The 18078-nt window shown below is 46.3% G+C and overlaps 1 protein-coding gene across 2 annotated transcripts in view; it reads right to left on the bottom strand.

Moving 5' to 3' along the window:
* RNF216 (ring finger protein 216) overlaps nt 1-18078 on the bottom strand; it is a 144450-nt gene that overhangs the window by 81922 nt on the left and 44450 nt on the right. For both annotated transcript variants that reach the window (XM_053894083.1, XM_053894084.1), the window contains exons 8-13: nt 17579-17693; nt 13723-13862; nt 9860-9910; nt 8811-8948; nt 7285-7433; nt 6690-6768 (exon numbers count right to left, since the gene is read on the bottom strand). In XM_053894083.1, coding sequence (XP_053750058.1) covers nt 6690-6768; nt 7285-7433; nt 8811-8948; nt 9860-9910; nt 13723-13862; nt 17579-17693 — 672 coding nt within the window. The remainder of the gene's footprint in view (nt 1-6689; nt 6769-7284; nt 7434-8810; nt 8949-9859; nt 9911-13722; nt 13863-17578; nt 17694-18078) is intronic.

Raw genomic sequence — 18078 nt, 5'->3', positions numbered from 1 at the left:
GGTTACATTCTGAATGCACATACTGATTTGCTTTGGTACTAAGCCCAAAAGAATACTGTCAATTCTGTTTAGGAGACGGCGTCTTGCTGACTGACATACTTTTGAAATGCTCCAGAGAAAACCCTTCCTCGTGGAGTATCAGTGCCACCTAGCGGTGACTCTCCATAGCGCTTAATAAGAATGGACCGGGCTGGTCCTAATGGTAAGCTCTCCTGGGTGCAGGTTCCCAAGAGACAGTTTTCACTTTATTTTCCATGGTGGGCCAACCTCTGCAGACCTCACCCCAGTGGCAGAGAGCGCGTCTCTAAGGCGAAGGCGCATGCTATCACCTGCAGGGGTGGGTCAAGTTCTGCTGAAGGACACTGTAATTGATAACGCCTGCCTTCTGATGCACTTTCTTTACTGGAAAACATTACCAAGGGACGTGAAAAGATGTGCATAAATGGAAATACCTACTTTGAAGTTAGCAGGACTCACCACTTTAAAGATAATAATTTCCCCAAACTCACCTATGCATCTGAAGAGATCCTAAATCAAATGCTAGCAACATTTCCTAACTCGGTCACCTACTTCCTAAATGCCCCACCGCAGGCCTGCTGTATTCCCAGCTGCGTTCCCTGTCCCGGGGCTCCCTCCTTTCAATGCTTCTTTCTCCTGACTCCCCAAATTTTCCTCTAGCTTAGCTCTCACCTCATGTTCCCGACTCTAGCACTTTGCAAGTAATTCCCGAGCACCTACCACGTGCCAGGCATTAGCAAAACATGCACATACTCAATCTCCCCATCCTCAAAACTCCGCCTTCCCAAAACAGAATTAACCTTCTCTCCTGGAATCTCTTTCTCTTCTATTTTCAACTGTGTGTGAATAGCATCATCACCCACTTAGTGGCCTAAACCAGAGAAGTGAGTCATCTGGACTTCTCCCTACCCCCACAGTCAGAGTATCTTCTTCTAATCCTATCTCGCCATTATCTTTCAAATCTGCTCCTTTTCCCCATACTCATAGTCTCCATACTCATAGTCATGATCTGTATCGGTCCGGACGTGTTAAGTCATGCCGGTGGGAATAAATTCAAACTCCGGTAGCTCGAGAGAGAGACTTATTTCTACATGTCCATCTTGGCAGAAGGAAAAGAGACAACAAACCGTTAGATCTCTCTCTATTGTGTTTAAAAAAACCAAACAAGTGAAATCCTATTAACAAATCTTACAGTGTACAGTACAGTATCGCTAACTGCGTGTGCACTGTTGCATAGCAGGCCTCTAGAACGTGTGCATCTTGCGGGACTGAAATTTTATACCCACCGCACGGCAGCTTCCTATTCCCCGCACCCCCCCCCCCCCCCCCGCCCCCGGAGCCACCATTCTACTTTCCACTTCTGCAAGGGACTACACCTCCAGTAGGTGGAATCCTACAGTATTTGTCCTTTTGTGATGGGCTTGTCTCACTAGTATAATATTTTCAAGGTTCGCTCATGTTGTAGCATGACAGGATTTCTTTGTTTTTTGGAGAGAGAGCTCCTGTGCGCTTGAGGAGCAGAGGGAGGGAGGGAGGGAGGGAGGGAATCTTGAGAAGGCTCCACACTCAGTGGGGAGCCCGATGCAGAGCCCCACGAGGCTTGATCTCACAACTCTGAGATCATGACCTCAGCCGAAATCAAGAGCTGGATGCTCAACTGACTGAGCCACCCAGGCACCCCAGGACTTCTTTTTTCTAAAAAACCTGAATAACATTCCATTGTATGGATAGATATCTCCTTTAGCCATTCATCCATGGATGGACATTTAGGTTGTTTCCGTATCTTGGCTACCGTGAACAATAATGCAATAAACAGGAGTACAAATATCTCTTCAAGATCCTGTTTCCAATTTTTTAGGACAAATATTCAGCAGTAGGATTCCTAGATTATATGGTAGCTTTATTTTTAATTTTGTAAAGACTTTATTAAGTAATCTCCACACGAGGCTCAAACTTACTACCCCATGATTAAGAGTCACATGCTTCATCAACTGAGCAAGCCAGGCGCCCCTATTTTTAATTTTCTGAGGACACCCCATGCTGTTTTCCACAGGGATGTACTGTTTTACATGCCCATTAACAACGGACAATGGTTTACATTTCTGCACATCTTTATCAACACTTGTCATTTTCTTTTTCCTTTTTGTGAGAAAAGGAAACACATCCCAGTAGATGTGAAGTGATCTCACTGGGGTTTTGATTTGCATTTCCCTGATGATTAGTTATGTTGAGCACCTTTTCATACACCTGTTGGCCATCTGTACGTCTTCTTTGAAAAACTGTCTATTCGAGTCCTTTGTTCATGTTTAAAAAAATTTTTAACGTTTATTTTTGAGAGAGAGATAGAGACAAAGCAGGAGTGGGGGAAGGAGAGAGAGAGAGAGAGAGACACAGACAGAATCCAAAGCAGACTCCAGGCTCTGAGCTGTCAGCACAGAGCCTGAAGCGGGGCTCGAACTCACAAACCACGAGATCATGACCTGAGCTGAAGTTGGGCCCTTAGCCGACTGAGCCACCGAGGCGCCCCCTGGCCATTATTTTTTCAAATAAGCTTTCTGTCTTTTTCTCCCTTCTCCTTCTGAAACTCTTATAAGATATACACTGTTTCACTTGATGGTGTCCCTCGCATTTGTCTCTTAAGCTTTCCTTGTTCATTTTTTTTTCTTTTTGCTCTTCTAAGTAATTTCAAATGACTTGTCTTTGAGTTCACTAATTCTTTCTTCTGTTTAGTCAAATTGGATACTGAATCCCTGTAGTGAAATTGTCCGTCAGTTACTATACTCTTCAGCTCCAAATTTTGTTGGGATTCTTCTCTATATTTTCTCTTTGTTGATAACTCTCATTTTGTTCACATATCATTTTCCTGAGCTCGTTTAACAGCTTTATGATTATTTTGAATTCTTTGTCATGTAATTCTCATACCTCCCTTTCTACAGGGTCCTTTCTGGAGGATCTACTTTGTCCCTCTGGTTGGACCATGTTTTTCTTGTGCCTTGTTACTCTGTGGTAGGATCTACACATTTTAAGCAACACTCACCTCTCCCAGTCTTTACACATTGGCTTTGTGCAGGGAAAGACCTTCACCAATCAGCCTAGCTAGAGATTCTGGGAGCTGTTACTGCGGATATGTCTTCTCTGGAATTAAGCGTGAATTCCCAATTTGAGAGGTTTCGCAGTTTCCTTATTCATGAGCCTGCAATTTCTTTCTCCCTCTGGTGTCTGTCTATGGTACTGCAGGTTCTCTGGAGCTGGTGTAAACTGTCCAGCTCCTTCTCGTTCTCCACGGCTCCTGGGCATCTAGAGTACGGTGGGTCTCATCAATGCTGAGCTCGGCAAGAAAGAAACTAGTCCCTTAAAAAACCTCCTTCCCCAAGAAGCTAGAAACTGGGTACATGCTCCACTCTTCCTTTCCCTGAGGGAGAAGCTGCCAAGCTGTATCAGCCTCTGCCTCCATCTGTGTGAACTGTGGGTCCTCTCGGGTGGTAGCCAGCCTCTTGGCTCTCCTGTGTTCTCAGAGGCATCCAGGCATCTAGAGCATGCAGGATCCCGTCAATGCTCTGAGTCCGGCGAGACAACAACCAGTCCTGTAGACAGTACTCCCAAAAGCCGGAAGACTGGACACATGTTCCAACTCTTTCCCTCTTCCCGGGGAGAAGCCAGAAGTTGGGAGTTTTTCTCTAGTTCTTTCCACACTAAGTTGAGGGGAAGGGCAAAGGTACAGCAGCATATGCTAGTTTAAAATACTGCCTCTGGGGGCGCCTGGGTGGTTTATCCGGTAGAGCATGCAATTCTTGATCTACGGGTCGTGACTTCAAGCCCTATGTTGGGCACAGAGCTACTTAAATTAAAAAAAATAAAATTAGGGTGCTTGGATGGCTCAGCTGATGAAGCATCCAACTTCGGCTCAGGTCACGATCTCATGGCTTGTGAGTTCGGACTCTGTGCTGACAGCCTGAAGCCTCCTTAGAATTCTGTGTCTCCCTCCCTCTCTGTCCCTCCCCTGTTCATGCCCTGTCTCTCTCTCTCTCTCAAAAACAAAACACTGGAAAACTTAAAAAGTAAATAAATAAATAAATAAATAAATAAATAAATAAATAAATAAATAAATAAAATGTAGTAAGTAAATAAAACGTTGCCTCTGTTCGCAGCAGCCTCCAACCTGGTGCCCCTTCCTGTCAGTGCTTAGATTCAGGAAAGACAGAAGCCAGCCCCTTGGGTAGCTGCCCAAGAAGTCTGGATGCCAGATATATGCTCCAGTCTTTCCTTTCCCCCCTCCAGGGGGGAAGCTAGGATTTAGGGGTTTCCTGGATGTGCAGGTGGGAGTGGCTCTGGCAACAGAGTTCCACGAGTGTTCCCATAGGCTTTAATACAGCTGGCTTTGCACTGTTTGGAATGAGAGAACCTCTTAACTGGTTTCTAAATTTCTCCCAAAGGGAACTGGTCTGTGTACTGCTGATCAGCGTTTCGGGGGGGGGGGGGGGTCTGAGGCTGCTGACTGTGCCATCTTCTTGACATTACCCCAAATCACATTTTGACCACTTTTCCTGCAAGTGACTGACTTCATCCAGACTGACATTTCATTGACCAAAAGAAGTTACATGACCACCTCCAAGTTCAACAGGGCACGTATATCCCTTCCACAGAAAGGAAGCGGAATATTTGATGTTTCTGCATCAGATCCTTTAAGAGTAGGCTTCATGCCTAGTGTGGAGTCCAACATGGGGCTTGAACTCATGACCCTGAGATTGAGACTTGAGCTGAGATCGGGAGCCGGAAGCTTAACTGACTGAGCCACCCAGACCCCCCTCCGCTTCAGATCTTAAAAGCCACTGGGAGACTTTCACTCACATCTCAGGTTGGATGTTCTCAAGACACTCACAGGACACCGTCAGACGCATGAGTGTAACTGTCTTTGGAGAATAATGGCTGTACCTTCAGTCTTCCAAATTGTGTACGAACAGTTTTACTGGCAGGGTCTAATTTGGAATTCTATCAGGAAGTGCAATCCCAGCTCCACCTTAGGCAATTCATGGAGACTCCGCAGTTGGTGGCCGTGATGTGCATCTTTCACCTGGACTACCCAACAGCCAGAGAGACCTCCCTGTTGCCTGTCCCTTTGTCCCCCCCTCTCTTACTGGCGCTCCAGGCCTGCATGGCCTGACCCCACCTAGTCTGTAAGCCTTCGGTGTGCTACTGTTCCTCAGACCTAGAATATTCCAACATCTTCACTTCCCCCCACACCCCTACCTTTACTTCCCTTGGCTACTGGGGCCTCCCCAGGCATTCTGGCGCTGGGTGCATGGGAAGCACACAGGACAGACAGGTACTACGCTTAGTTCCACAAGCCGGAGACTATCGGGACAACTGTTATAGCAACAGCCTGCAGTGGGGATAAATTATTACACGGACACATCAGTTCTAAGAACGCATTCAGATTTTATACAGAAACGTGAATGCTGAAAACAAAGGGAATAAAGTTTCGTCCATTAGTTTAGTTTCTTCCTCCTTTTCCAATGACTCCTTTCATTTCTCCCCTCTCCCATAAGGCAGAGATATTATAATGTTCAACTCTTGTCATGCCATTTTCTTTTTGAAAGTAGGCTCCATGCCCAGTGCAGAGCCCAATGCAGAGCCCAGTGCAGGGCCTGAACTCACAACCCTGAGAAAAAGACCTGGGTGGACGCTTATCTGAGCCACCCAGGTGCCCCTCTGGTCGTGCTATTTTAGAAAAATGGTTTAAAAATACTTGTCTAGGTTGCTGCCCATATTTATCAAAAGCTCTAAGTGGTTTGTAAACAGTTAACACATTTAAATTTTTATTTTATTTTTAAAAATTTTAATGTTCATTTATTATCGAGAGACAGAACATGAGCATGGGAGGGGCACAGAAGAGGAGGAGACACAAAATCTGAAGCAGGCTCCAGGGTCTGAACTGTTACCACGGAGCCCAACGTGGGGCTCGAACCCACAAACTGCGAGATCATGACCTGAGCCGAAGCCGGATGTTTAACCGACTGAGCCGCCACCCAGGCGCCCCAATAGTTGACACATTTTAAAACACTCTTAGTTAACAGAGGAGCCTAGTTAAAAAGAAGAAACATTTTCTGCCACGAGGTGCTTAGATGGCTTTGGTCTCACCCGACACAATCAGTTCTCCTGAGAACAGTGAATAATCAGATGTGACAGAGAGGATGCCACGATGCCCAGTCCTTTAATCAAAGAAGTGTCACTTGAACTTCGAAAACCACAGGGAGGGAGGGGGAGAGAGAGGGAGAAGGAGAGAGAGAATGTGTGTGTGTACACGCATGTGTGTGCACACAGGGGAAGTATCTGAGCACAGCAGGGTAGTGAAAAGAGCAATCAAGAAAAATGCTGGCCCAGCAGAAGAAACTAGAAACCCTTCACGTTTGGCGTGAAGCTATCTGCCCTCCTAGGAAAAGGTATAAAACAGGGGTCCAGAGCTTTGTGACAGGAGTTCCACACGTGGCCCGTTTCTCTGTAACCAAGTCAAGCATGATTCAAAAGTGGTGATCTTCATTTGCTTTCATGAAAAGCAGAGCACACAAGTCCTGCTCACGGGTCAGCATGCAACCAGCCGCTATCTGGGCCATTAGTGTTGTCCACAATACCATAATTCAAATATGAATACGGAAAAACATGTGCCTCCCTACCTTTCGGCAGCGAGGATTGGGACAGCTGAACCTCTTCACGTCGCTGTCCAACAGGGCTGGAAAGCTACAGGAGGGGCACCTACGATCAACACGGCAGAAGGAATATTGCTCAGAATATGGAAGCCTGACTTGGCTCCCTGTGACCGTTCCCACGAAGATGGGGTTTTCAGCTGGACAGCCGTATCCCCTGACTTTTAATTAAAACACGGACCGAGCCTCTCCATCATGCTGGCTCTTATCAGGAAATGCAGGTGCCACTCTGAGTCCTGCCTCAGTGTAAACCACTCCGTAAACACAGACCTTCTACCTTTGCGAGAACGCCTCACACCTACGTCATCTCTCCCCCAGCCCCCCAACCCAACGTGTAATGATGGTCCTATAAAGCGAGTGATGAGAGGTGCCAAGGAATGTGGTTACAAACACGAAAGGCAGATTTTCCCTTCGTAAAATTATTGTTACTGCTCAGGAGAAAACGCCAGAAGACCTGGAAGATCCAGCTTTGTTACAGAAGTTTCATCGTCTATGACAGTGGTTAGGCAGTCTTCCTAACGGGGACTGAGATCACAGATGACAAGCCCCAACTCAGAGGACTCACCTGACAAGCTCATCGGCGTAAGCAGCGGCCACTTCTTCTTCCGCTTTCCGCTCGTAGTACTTATACAGGACGGTCTGGGGAAGCACCTTCTCCAGTTCGCTGGCTGGGAATGAACACGTGCAACTGCCCTCCATGCAGCTGAGCTCTGACTAGAATTGTGAGGTCAGGAGACGAAGAAAGAAAAGAAAACTCAACCAAGTTTTCAGAAACACAAAATCCCCAGTGGTTCAATGTATTCCTCAACGGGAAGCAAATAAATAGTGGATAAGAAAGAGATCACGCTCAAAATAAGGAAAGCATGAATAAACCCTACAAAGTCCATCTCCGGTGGCACCAGAGGGCCCGTCACGGTCCAAACCACAGGGCCATGGAGAGTGACGAGGAAGGACACGGCACGGTGTCTGAAAAGGAGGGATTTGTGAGAAGCGAACGGATTCCCTCCACAGGCCCTGAAAAGGTTGGAGGTTGAGACCACATGGGAGGCGGAGGCGAGTGGTACAAGGGACTGACGAGAGTACAGAGTAGAGCTCTTCCAGGAGAAAGGACAATGGCCTCCGGGAGAGCTGCACCCGAGGGCCCTGGACGTTGTCTTCAAAGCTACCAGCAGCTCACCGAGTCCTTCCCACATCACGCCACGTCCTCTCCTGCTCTCGCATCCATTTTTAAGGACTCCTGTGACTACACTGGGCCTGCCTGGATAACGCAGGATAGTCTCCCATTTCAAGGCCACCAGACTAGCAACCTTAGTTCCCCTGTGCCACGGAGGTAACATTCCACAGGCTCTGGGATGAGGACATGGACGTCTCTGGGGAGGCCATCATTCTGCCTGCCACACCGCTCTGCCCCCATTACTCAGTTCTTGACTCAAGTACAAGCAACTTTAGAATAACTGAGGCTGAGTGGTTTGATTATTGGTTAGGCATTCACAAAAAGCGATTTTAGGTTTTAGGTATTTATTAAGACAAAACTCCTTCCCACACCGTGTTATGCTAACGTCAAGAGACACCAACTCTGGACAGAGAAATATGATCTTGTACAGTTATTCGTTTTTTTCCAAGCCTCCTTACCTGTTTTTAAGTAACCTCTACACCCGATGTGGGGCTCAAACTCACGAGCCCAAGATCTAGAGTCACATATTCATCAGACTGAACCAGCCAGGCGCCCAACAGTTACTCATTTTAATGCAACTATCAAATTCTTCAAAAATTTTATTAAAAAAACCCCCAACAACACTCTCATATATTCACATAGCTGCAAAGACCTCTGAGTTCAGGCTTTTTATTATGAAAATGAAGATGAGTGAAGGAGGTGCTCCTGGAGCAGGCACAGGGGGGACGCCGGGCACGGAGAGTGACGCCACTCGCTTACGACACCATCGCTGCAAGCAGGGACCGCCTAGGCATCCCACACACGCCAGCCCGTCTCACCCCCCAAAGGGCCATTCCACGAGGCACGTGCGCTGGTCTGTAAGTGTGTCGCATCCTCTGTGAACACCTCGCGCGCGTGGACACGTCCCATGTTCTCACCTTCCCAGATCCGAAGACGGCCTCTTGGGCGTATCTGATGAGACACTCTTTGCAGAACAAGTGCGCGTCCGCACACTGCGTCAGCTCCTCAAACGGAAACTCCCCGTAGCAGCAGCGGCACTCGATCAGCTGGCCGTCCTGCGGGCCGTCAGAGACACGCGTGAGACACCCCGTGCGGAAGCAGACGGGCAGCTATGGGCCACGGTCCCCCATCCCCAAACGCGTTCTGAGGTAAAAAGCAACCTTCAGACGCCATCAAACAACGATGAGCTGTTCTTTCCTCCCTAAGTCTAGCCCGAGATGCTAATACAAATAGTAATCTATAACTGGAGACAGGGAGAACCGTCATGGGTTTTTATTCTTTGGAGGCATCCTTTGTACAAAGTTACCGTATCAGGAATCCCATGCTGCCAGTAGAGCGAGCACACCTATTCTCCGACGCTGACATGATTACACGAATCAGGGGCAAGTGGCATGAAGGATGTTATTGCGAAAAGCTTCAAAAAGTAGGTTTGGCTCTCTTGTAAGAAGGCAGGAGTGTGAGGGGCTGCATCTGAGCCCCAGCTCTATGTGCAGCGGCCCCCGAAACTAGCTAGTGCAGCAACCTCCGGCACCGTGAGGACCGTGAACTTGCTCCTCTCGCTAATGGCAGAGATCGAGCCAGTCACCAGTCCGTCCCCTCCGTGCTAGAAAAGGCCGCTACATGAGGACAGCAGAGAGCGTACAAGTCACCTGGTCCTCAGGTCAGACACGGCGCTTCCTTCTAACCCTTTGGCACCAGAACTAAATTTGCCTCTAAGAGCCTAACGGATTCCAGGCAATGTTTTTCAAGACGAACAATTCTGTCATTCTCTCTGCTTCAATTCTGACCCAGTCTGGGATCAAGAATGCCAACCATGGTTCAAGTATCTGACTGCAAGCTGGTTGAACCACAAAGTCAGTACATCAACAGGTTATACAGGAACCAAAATCTGCCACCGGGAAATGTCGTAAAGAAAACAGGTCACGTAAATACCCAGAAAAAATGAATTCGTGGGATTTCAAACTACCTTTTGATACTGTTCTTCATTCATCTGCAGGGCGAGCAGAAAGTCTTCATGCTGGGGAACAAAAAATAATCCATGCAGATACAATTTAGGGAAGATGCCACAAGCATTTAGCATTTACTTTCATAAACACAAAAGGACTCAATTACGAAAAATCATCTCTTCGCTTACACGGTGTAGTGGTTTAAAAAGTTACCTCAGAGTAAATTTAAAATGCACCAGAAAGCTAAATATAAAAAAGGAAACCGAACAAATACTGGAAAATATGGGGGAAGCTTTCTTACATCGGATTCCAAATGTGGAAGGAATGAGGGAAAATCCGTGTACATAACACTTCTGAACAGCAAAGACTAGCGCAAGCAAACAGTAATGTGAACGGGCCACAACCTAGTCTGACCCAGTGTTTTGTGGGCATGGCTGGAGCGACGCAGGCACTCCGCTCACATGACCGCTACGGGCACACCTAGCACCACAGGACTAAGTTACGTGAGCAATTACCCTTTGACTCATCACCTGCACTTCCAGGAACGTATCCCCAAGACGCTCTGGGGCAGAAAGAGGAAATCAGGTACACATGGGGGTTTTTACCACGGAAACACCTTGAACGTCCACCAAGAGGAATCACCGAATCAACACGGGTAATGCAGAAAACTGCACACCAGGCGGTTTTAAAAACGAAAGGAGAATCTCTGGCTTGCCTAAGAGTGACCAGCAGGGTGCACTATTAAGTTTAAAGGCAAGGGGCAGAAAAGTGGGCTGCCTTCCAGGTAAGAGAGCAAGAACAACAGAAAACAACCTCCTCCCAATATATCTGCTTTTACATAAAATAAGGAAAGACAGACTAAAAACTATTAATAATGGTTACATATAGAGGGACTCAGGGGTCATGGGAAGAAGGGATAGGACAGAAGGTAGGTCTCTCTGTTCCTTGTTTTACAGTTTTGACTTCAGAACTAAAAATATTTTATAAAATCAAATAAAAGCAAATAAAAAACCAACTCCTTAAAACTTACAAACTTGTTTATTATTTATTATATCAAAACCCCGCTGTTTATCAAGTTAATGGCATAACCACATAGACTTATTTCAAGTGACTTTGTAATATTTTGATTTCATATTTTTAATGACATAATCAGACAAAAAATTATAAATAAATCTCAGACTATATTTAGTGCCGTTGTTGGCAATTAATATTGAGCTGGTATTTCAGAAATGTTAAGTATATAGTATAGAATGAAGAAAATAAGTCATTATAAAATTATTAAAAATCAAGAGTTTTGGGGCACGGAGCCTGCTTGGGATTCTCACTCTCCCTCTCTCTGCCCCTCCCCAACTCATATGCTTGCACTCTCTCAAAATAAATAAACTTAAAAAAAAAAAAGAATCAAGATTTTTAGCATAGAAATACAAACAGAAAATGGAGTAAAAAAAAAACCCTATAAACTAAATTCGAAACCGAAATCTCAGTATGAATTCCCACTAAAATAAAACAAGGTATGTTAGACAAACTGGTGATCCCAGGTCCAGGTCAGGCAAAGCAGGGTGAACCTGGGTCACCCTGTGTGCCAGAAAGGAGGGATGCTGTCAAGAATGACCGAGGCCAGGATGGAGACACTGACCCGAAGGGCTGGGGGGGGGGGGGGGGGGTGGAGAGGGAGAGGGAGAGGGAGAGGGAGAGGGAGAGGGAGAGGGAGAGGGAGAGGGAGAGGGAGAGGGAGAGGGAGAGGGAGAGGGAGAGGGAGAGGGAGAGGGAGAGGGAGAGGGAGAGGGAGAGGGAGAGGGAGAGGGAGAGGGAGAGGGAGAGGGAGAGGGAGAGGGAGAGGGAGAGGGAGAGGGAGAGGGAGAGGGAGAGGGAGAGGGAGAGGGAGAGGGAGAGGGAGAGGGAGAGGGAGAGGGAGAGGGAGAGGGAGAGGGAGAGGGAGAGGGAGAGGGAGAGGGAGAGGGAGAGGGAGAGGGAGAGGGAGAGGGAGAGGGAGAGGGAGAGGGAGAGGGAGAGGGAGAGGGAGAGGGAGAGGGAGAGGGAGAGGGAGAGGGAGAGGGAGAGGGAGAGGGAGAGGGAGAGGGAGAGGGAGAGGGAGAGGGAGAGGGAGAGGGAGAGGGAGAGGGAGAGGGAGAGGGAGAGGGAGAAGGAATTTCAAGCAGGCTCCACAGTCAGCACAGAGCCTGACATGCGGCTCGATCCCAAGGCCATGAGATCATGACCTATACCGAAATCAAGTGCTGGACGCCCAACTGACTAAGCTACCCAGGTGCCCCCTTTTAACACTGTTCTGACGAGAAATCGATGGCTGCCATGCTTTGATGCTGTACCATGGAATGGGCCAGCATCCGCAAGACCCACGGAATGCGCGAAATTAGTGCTTTACGTGACAAAACCATCATGTGTGGAAGATCCATTAAAGCACAAGGTGCACTAACAGGTGTTAATGTGACAGATGACAGGTAACCGTGACAGATGGATCAAAAATTCTAATTTCTGCTTGAGGACTAGAGTTTTATCACTGGCCACAATCATTTCACTTTTGAGATAATGCCTGCCCCGTGCCTACTCCTGAATAAGAAGCTTTCTGTCAGCACTTTTTCAAATAAAAAGAGTGTTTTGTGGGGGAAGAGGGCCTGATTGGGCATCTTGCAACTCGAAGGCACCAGCACCTCTTGAGACCCCACTGACCGGTCCGTGTGTGGCAGAGGCACCGTGCCAACTTCCCGGTGGGTCACACAGAGCATCGCGAGGTAACGTGATCAAAGAAGTAAATCTTACTCTTTCATCAAAGGCGTTTTAATTAAAAAAAAAATCGTTTTATTATTCACTTAAAAGAAGGCTCCAAGCCCAGCGCTGAGCCCAACACGAGGCTTGAACTTACAACCCTGAGATCGAGTCAGATGTTTCACTGAATGAGCCACCCGGGTGCCCCTCAAAGGCACGTTGAGAAACACTGAGTTCTTTTGTAATGTGAGTGCCTAGTGGTGCAGAAAGTGGTTACTAGCACGGTCTGGTGCCACCGACTTGGTTTATGCTGAGCCAGCGCTGCTACTGTTCTGTCAGTACGAAGTCAACGGAACGAAACAGGCAAAGGATGTCTCGTGAGGGTGAAAGATCTGACCTTGCAGACCTCCTGAAGAGTCCCGGGGGGGCCCAGAGGTTCACGCGCTGAATCTGAGATCCACCGATGCAGAAAATACAGAGCAAAAAACCCCCGATACATAAATATTCTGGTTGGCTTGCACACTTGACAGTTTACTCGAAGACCTGAAATGCTAAATGGTACCTCTCTCTGGTTGTTCTCCATCATTAGAGGCCAAGAGAGGTGAAATAGGTATGTTTATCAAACTCCAATTAAAATTCTTTCACATAAATCTGATCTATAAGTGGTGAACTTTACCCAGTATTATTACAAAACCCAGTTGTTTTTTTAAAGCTTTATAGTTTATGCAAACCAACCGTTTGAAAGAATATGCAAATCTTAAAAGACTTTTTTTAAACATTTTTAAGGCGGGGCGCCTGGATGGCTCAGTTGGTTCAGTGTCTGACTCTTGATTTTGACTCAGATCATGGTCCCAAGGTCATAGGATTGAGCCCTGTGTCAGGCTCCATGCTGAGCGTGGAGCTTGCTTGGCATTCTCCCTCTCTCTCTCTCTCTCTCTCTCTCCCCCCCACTGCCCTTCTCCCTAGCTCACTCTCTCTCCTGAATAAATAAAAACAACAAAAAAAAGATTTCTAAGTCTGCATACCACAACGTGGGGCTTGTCAAGCGTCGCATGCTCTTGCAACTGAGCCAGCCAGGCACCCCTTAAAGGACCATTCTATACTGAGCCCTAAGAGCAAACCAGAACCCCGGAAACACACCCCAAATCCCCTCTCCTACCTCTGCCATTTCCTTGATTTTCTGCTCATAGAACTCCTGCTCTTGCTGCACAGCTGGGAGAAGGGCACGCCGGTCATAGGACCTACAATGTCGCCGCTTATTTTCCAGAAAGAACATCCTCTTTTCTATTTTTATGTCACCTGGAAGATAAGTGACCACCACACAAGATCATGCAGACAACTGTTGCTAGGAACGCAGGGCGGCCATCCCAGTCTTCTGGGGCCCAGTCCCCCCCACACCCTCAGGCAGTGCGTTTGCGACTCTCGAGAACACATTCTACCGTCTGGGAAAACTTGGTCCCTTACTGTTCCCTAACGTATCACGCACTTTTTGACTTCCATGTTTTCTTCCCCCTTGTTATGCTCCAACTGGAAGGGCCCTCCTATCGTAGCAGTATTGCACCGCGCGAATCTACCAGTTTATTAGCCATTCTACCAAGGGCAGTTGGGTTTATAGTTTGGGGTCGTTAGGAACACGTCTGCACTTCAGCTGAGCACACGTGAAGGAGTGGACGTGCTGGATCATAGAGCTGCATGTCTGCAGCTTCAGAAAACAGCACCAATTTTCCAAACAGTGGTGCCACGCAAGGTACACTCTCCGCCCTCCGGCAACGCGTGCGAGCTCCAGTCACACCACGTCCTCACCACCTGTGCCACCGGCCTGTGATTTTAGCCATTCTGGCAGGTGGCCAGGCATCTGATCAACGCTTTTTGAACTTTTTACTTTGAACACCTTCCTACAGAACAGCTCAAACAGTAGTACGTAAATTCACGGCAAGCAACATTTAGAATAAAAAACAACAAAATGACGGATGTCAGACCACGTAATTGACCTGTTCAGGTTTTTTATTTTTGTGGATTTCAGAACTTACATTTTCCAGAAAACTGTCTATTCCACCCAAACCTTCTATTCTTTCACTAAAGTCTCTTCTTCATAGTATCTTTTGCTTTGTCAATATTTTCTACATCAGGTTCCTGATACCTCTCCCCCACTTCATTCTTTTTAACAATTAAATTAGCTATTTCAGCACCTTGCCTTTCCCTGTAAATTTTAGGGTAAGGTTGCCTGTAGCCACCACAAAGTCTTGCTGGGATTTTGACAGGAATTACATTAAGCTTGTGTATCAATGGGGAGGATTTACGTCTTTCCTATGCGGAGTCTTCCTGTCCATGAACATCATACACGTCTCCATTGACTTCTTTCTCCTCTGATTTCTTTCTTCAGTGTTCTGTAGTTTTTGTCACACAGGTCTTGTAAGTGTTTTGTTAGATTTACACCTAAATATTTAATTTGGAGGTGTGGGGGAATAATTATAAATCGCATTGTATTTTAAACTTTGATTTCCACATACTCATTCTGGCATACAATTGTTTTTTGTCGGTTGACCTCGTACCCTGCAATGATACTGAACTTATTCAATAATTCTAGAAGTATCCTTGGAGTTTCCTATGTAGACAATCACGTTATCTGCTCATAGGGGCAGTTTATTTCTTCCTTTCTGATCTGTGCGTTTACTTTACTCCACTAGCTATAATTTCCAGTACATGTTGAATAGCAGTAAATAGAAGACATCCTTCCCCTGTTCCCAATTTTAGGGGGCAAGGATTCACCATTAAACAGGACATTAGCTTTAGGTTTTCTTGCAGATGTTACCAAGTTGAAGAAGCTCCTCTCAAACTCCTGAGTTTTAATCATACGCAGGTGTGAAATATTATTAAATACCTTTTCCACACCAATTCATATGATGTAATTTTTCTTCTTTAGTCTGTTAATACGGTGGATTATATGGATTGTTTTCCAAAATATTAAACTAGCCTTGCACCCCTGGAATATACTCGAGTTGGTCACGGCACACAATTTTTTTGTGTATCGCTATGTCCTATTTGCTAATATTTTATTAGCGATTTTTGCATGTCTATTTACAGATATTGGTCTAGTTTTTGTACTGTCTTTGTCTGCTTTTGTTATTAGAAGATACTGTATAGAATTAATGTTCATTCTTCTAAAAAAGTTTGGAAGAATTTTCTAGTGGATTCAACTGAGGCTGGAGATTTCTTTTTTGGAAGACATGGAAAACACTGGATTCAATTTCCTTAATAGCTACAGGGCTATCCAAATGATCTCTATCTGAACATGGGTAAGTCTTGGTAGTCTGTGTTTTTTGAGGAACTGGTCCATTTCACTTGTAAAATCTTTGTGTGCAAAGCTGTTCACAGTATTCACTTTGGCTGTCTGTAGGGTCTACAGTGATATCCCCCATAAAAGGTGCTAGCTCCTAATATTGGCAATTTGTGTCTTATTTTCTTGGTCAGCTTTGCAAGAGATGATAGGCTGTATTTTTTATTAATGCTCAGTTTACATCCAAATGCTCCCAGAATCTTCATGAGAAGACTGTGTAGTTATCAACGGATTAAACCATAAACAGTGGAGGGGGAATCCTGTCTCCTCTTCGAGCTCGAGCCAAGCAAGGTACAACCCAAATAGCAGTGCTTGGATGGCAAACGGCTGAAAAGGTGGACAATGAGATTCCTGGAACAGATAGGGGACTCTGAGACTATGTGTACTTATAAGCTGCTGTGAAGAAAGGTTAAATGTATCTGTAAGTCATAAATATCAATGCTGTGTGTTGTCTCCACGCAGCAGACTCACGTGGAGTATGTTCACCCAGACTTTCAAAGAGCTTCTGACAAGCAGAGGAGACACACAGAGAAGGGCAGTCAGGAAGATGAAGCAGCAACAGACAGATTCCAAGTCTTCTCAGAGACAAGAACTACACCCATGGCAGGAAATTTCGGGAACATTTTGACCGGATATAAAAGAACTCCGTAAAAGATAGAGCTGACCAACAAGGGAGTGGACCATCTTGCAAAGTGGCACTTTCTTTCCTCTACCACTCAAAGTTAGAAACCAATATGGAATGACTATGTACTTGGGATGCCTAGTCTAAACCGTGGATAAACTTAGCTGAACGAAGAACCACCTACACGCTGTCCCCACTTTCTTAGCCTTTGGCAAACGTGTGAGAACGTCATGGCAGGAGAGCAATGTACCACAGACTAGCTTGGGGACCTCACAGCTCAGAGTCTATGGGTTTCCTTTCACATCCTCAAGAGCTCAGAAACCCAAACCCTTTCCAACTCCCTGGTTGCCTCCCAGAGTTTCCATTTAGTCACACCTGCAATCAAGTTACGTTAACTATGTGCAGATTTGAGAGAAAGACAAATAGAAAACAAAAGGGAAATAATCCTATTTCTGACATAATCTATAGGAAAATTTTATGGCGGGCTCTTTTATTGGACACAAACGACTCGGATCACATCTGATGTAAAATCCAACAAGTTTACTTGGATCAGATCTGATGTAAAGTCCAACCCGAAGTGACCCCTCTAGAAGAGCTTTCAGAAATTATTTCATCAACAACAGAATGTCCAACAAACAAGTGGCTGTTCAGGAGCTGTGTGCTTTTCCCGTGCAGAAGCCACTTTCTCGGGCACACAGATAATCAATCTCTGGTCTAGATAATTTCACCAGAGATAAAGTGAATTCTTGTCACATCTTCAAGACCGGCCCCACCCCCCAAGTTTGAGAGTGTCCCCAAACACTTTCTCACACACGAACTCTGACACTGCACAGAATGTTCTGGTCATGGTGTTCCCTAGGCAGAAAGAAGGTGGGCGGCAACCACAGCCAGTTTCTAAACACATGGATGTGCTCTCAAAGCAGTCCATGCAGTCGGTCCCTGGGCTGGCCCGGCAGGGCGGCCACGCCACGACTGGCCTTTACCGGCTGTGTGGGAAGGAGACGGTCTGCACAGTCACTACACAGGCTGTGAGCAAAACTCAAAGTTGGCCGTTACCTTGTTCAAACTTGAAATCTATGTAAGAATACTGATTCATTTCTTTTCTCTTTTTTCTTTTTCCACTGGTTTCTGGTGATAGCTCCTGCCATTTTTTAATGGCATCAGAAAAGGCCTAGAAATTGAGAAAGGGAAAGGTTACCGCTGTACATGGGACACAAGAATACACGAAAGCAAGCCAGGCAGCCCCAAACCTCCTCTGACACAGTTTCAGCTATCTCCCCTGCATGGCTTACCAGAAACGGGCCGCAGCAAAATGAATAGGGAGCATTTCATTATTTTCTCTTCTTTCATAAACTGCCACAAGGGCAGAAGCAAAGGCTAACTGACAAAGGGCAACATAAGGAAACACCAACTGTTCAAGCTGTCCTCGACTGCGTCCAGGGTAGGTCACCTAACAGATGGCTGACGAGTTCCACTCTACAGGCATACCCTAAATGGTCTACCTCTGGCCCACACTGCCCATCCACTTTCCACGAACATCCCTATGTTGCTCGCGG

The sequence above is a fragment of the Panthera pardus genome, unplaced genomic scaffold (genome assembly GCF_024362965.1).
Source record: "Panthera pardus isolate Hobbes unplaced genomic scaffold, ASM2436296v1 HiC_scaffold_4, whole genome shotgun sequence".
Lineage (NCBI taxonomy): Eukaryota > Metazoa > Chordata > Mammalia > Carnivora > Felidae > Panthera > Panthera pardus.
The sequence above is the reverse complement of the archived record's forward strand: the minus strand, read 5'-3'. Positions and strand labels throughout refer to the sequence as shown.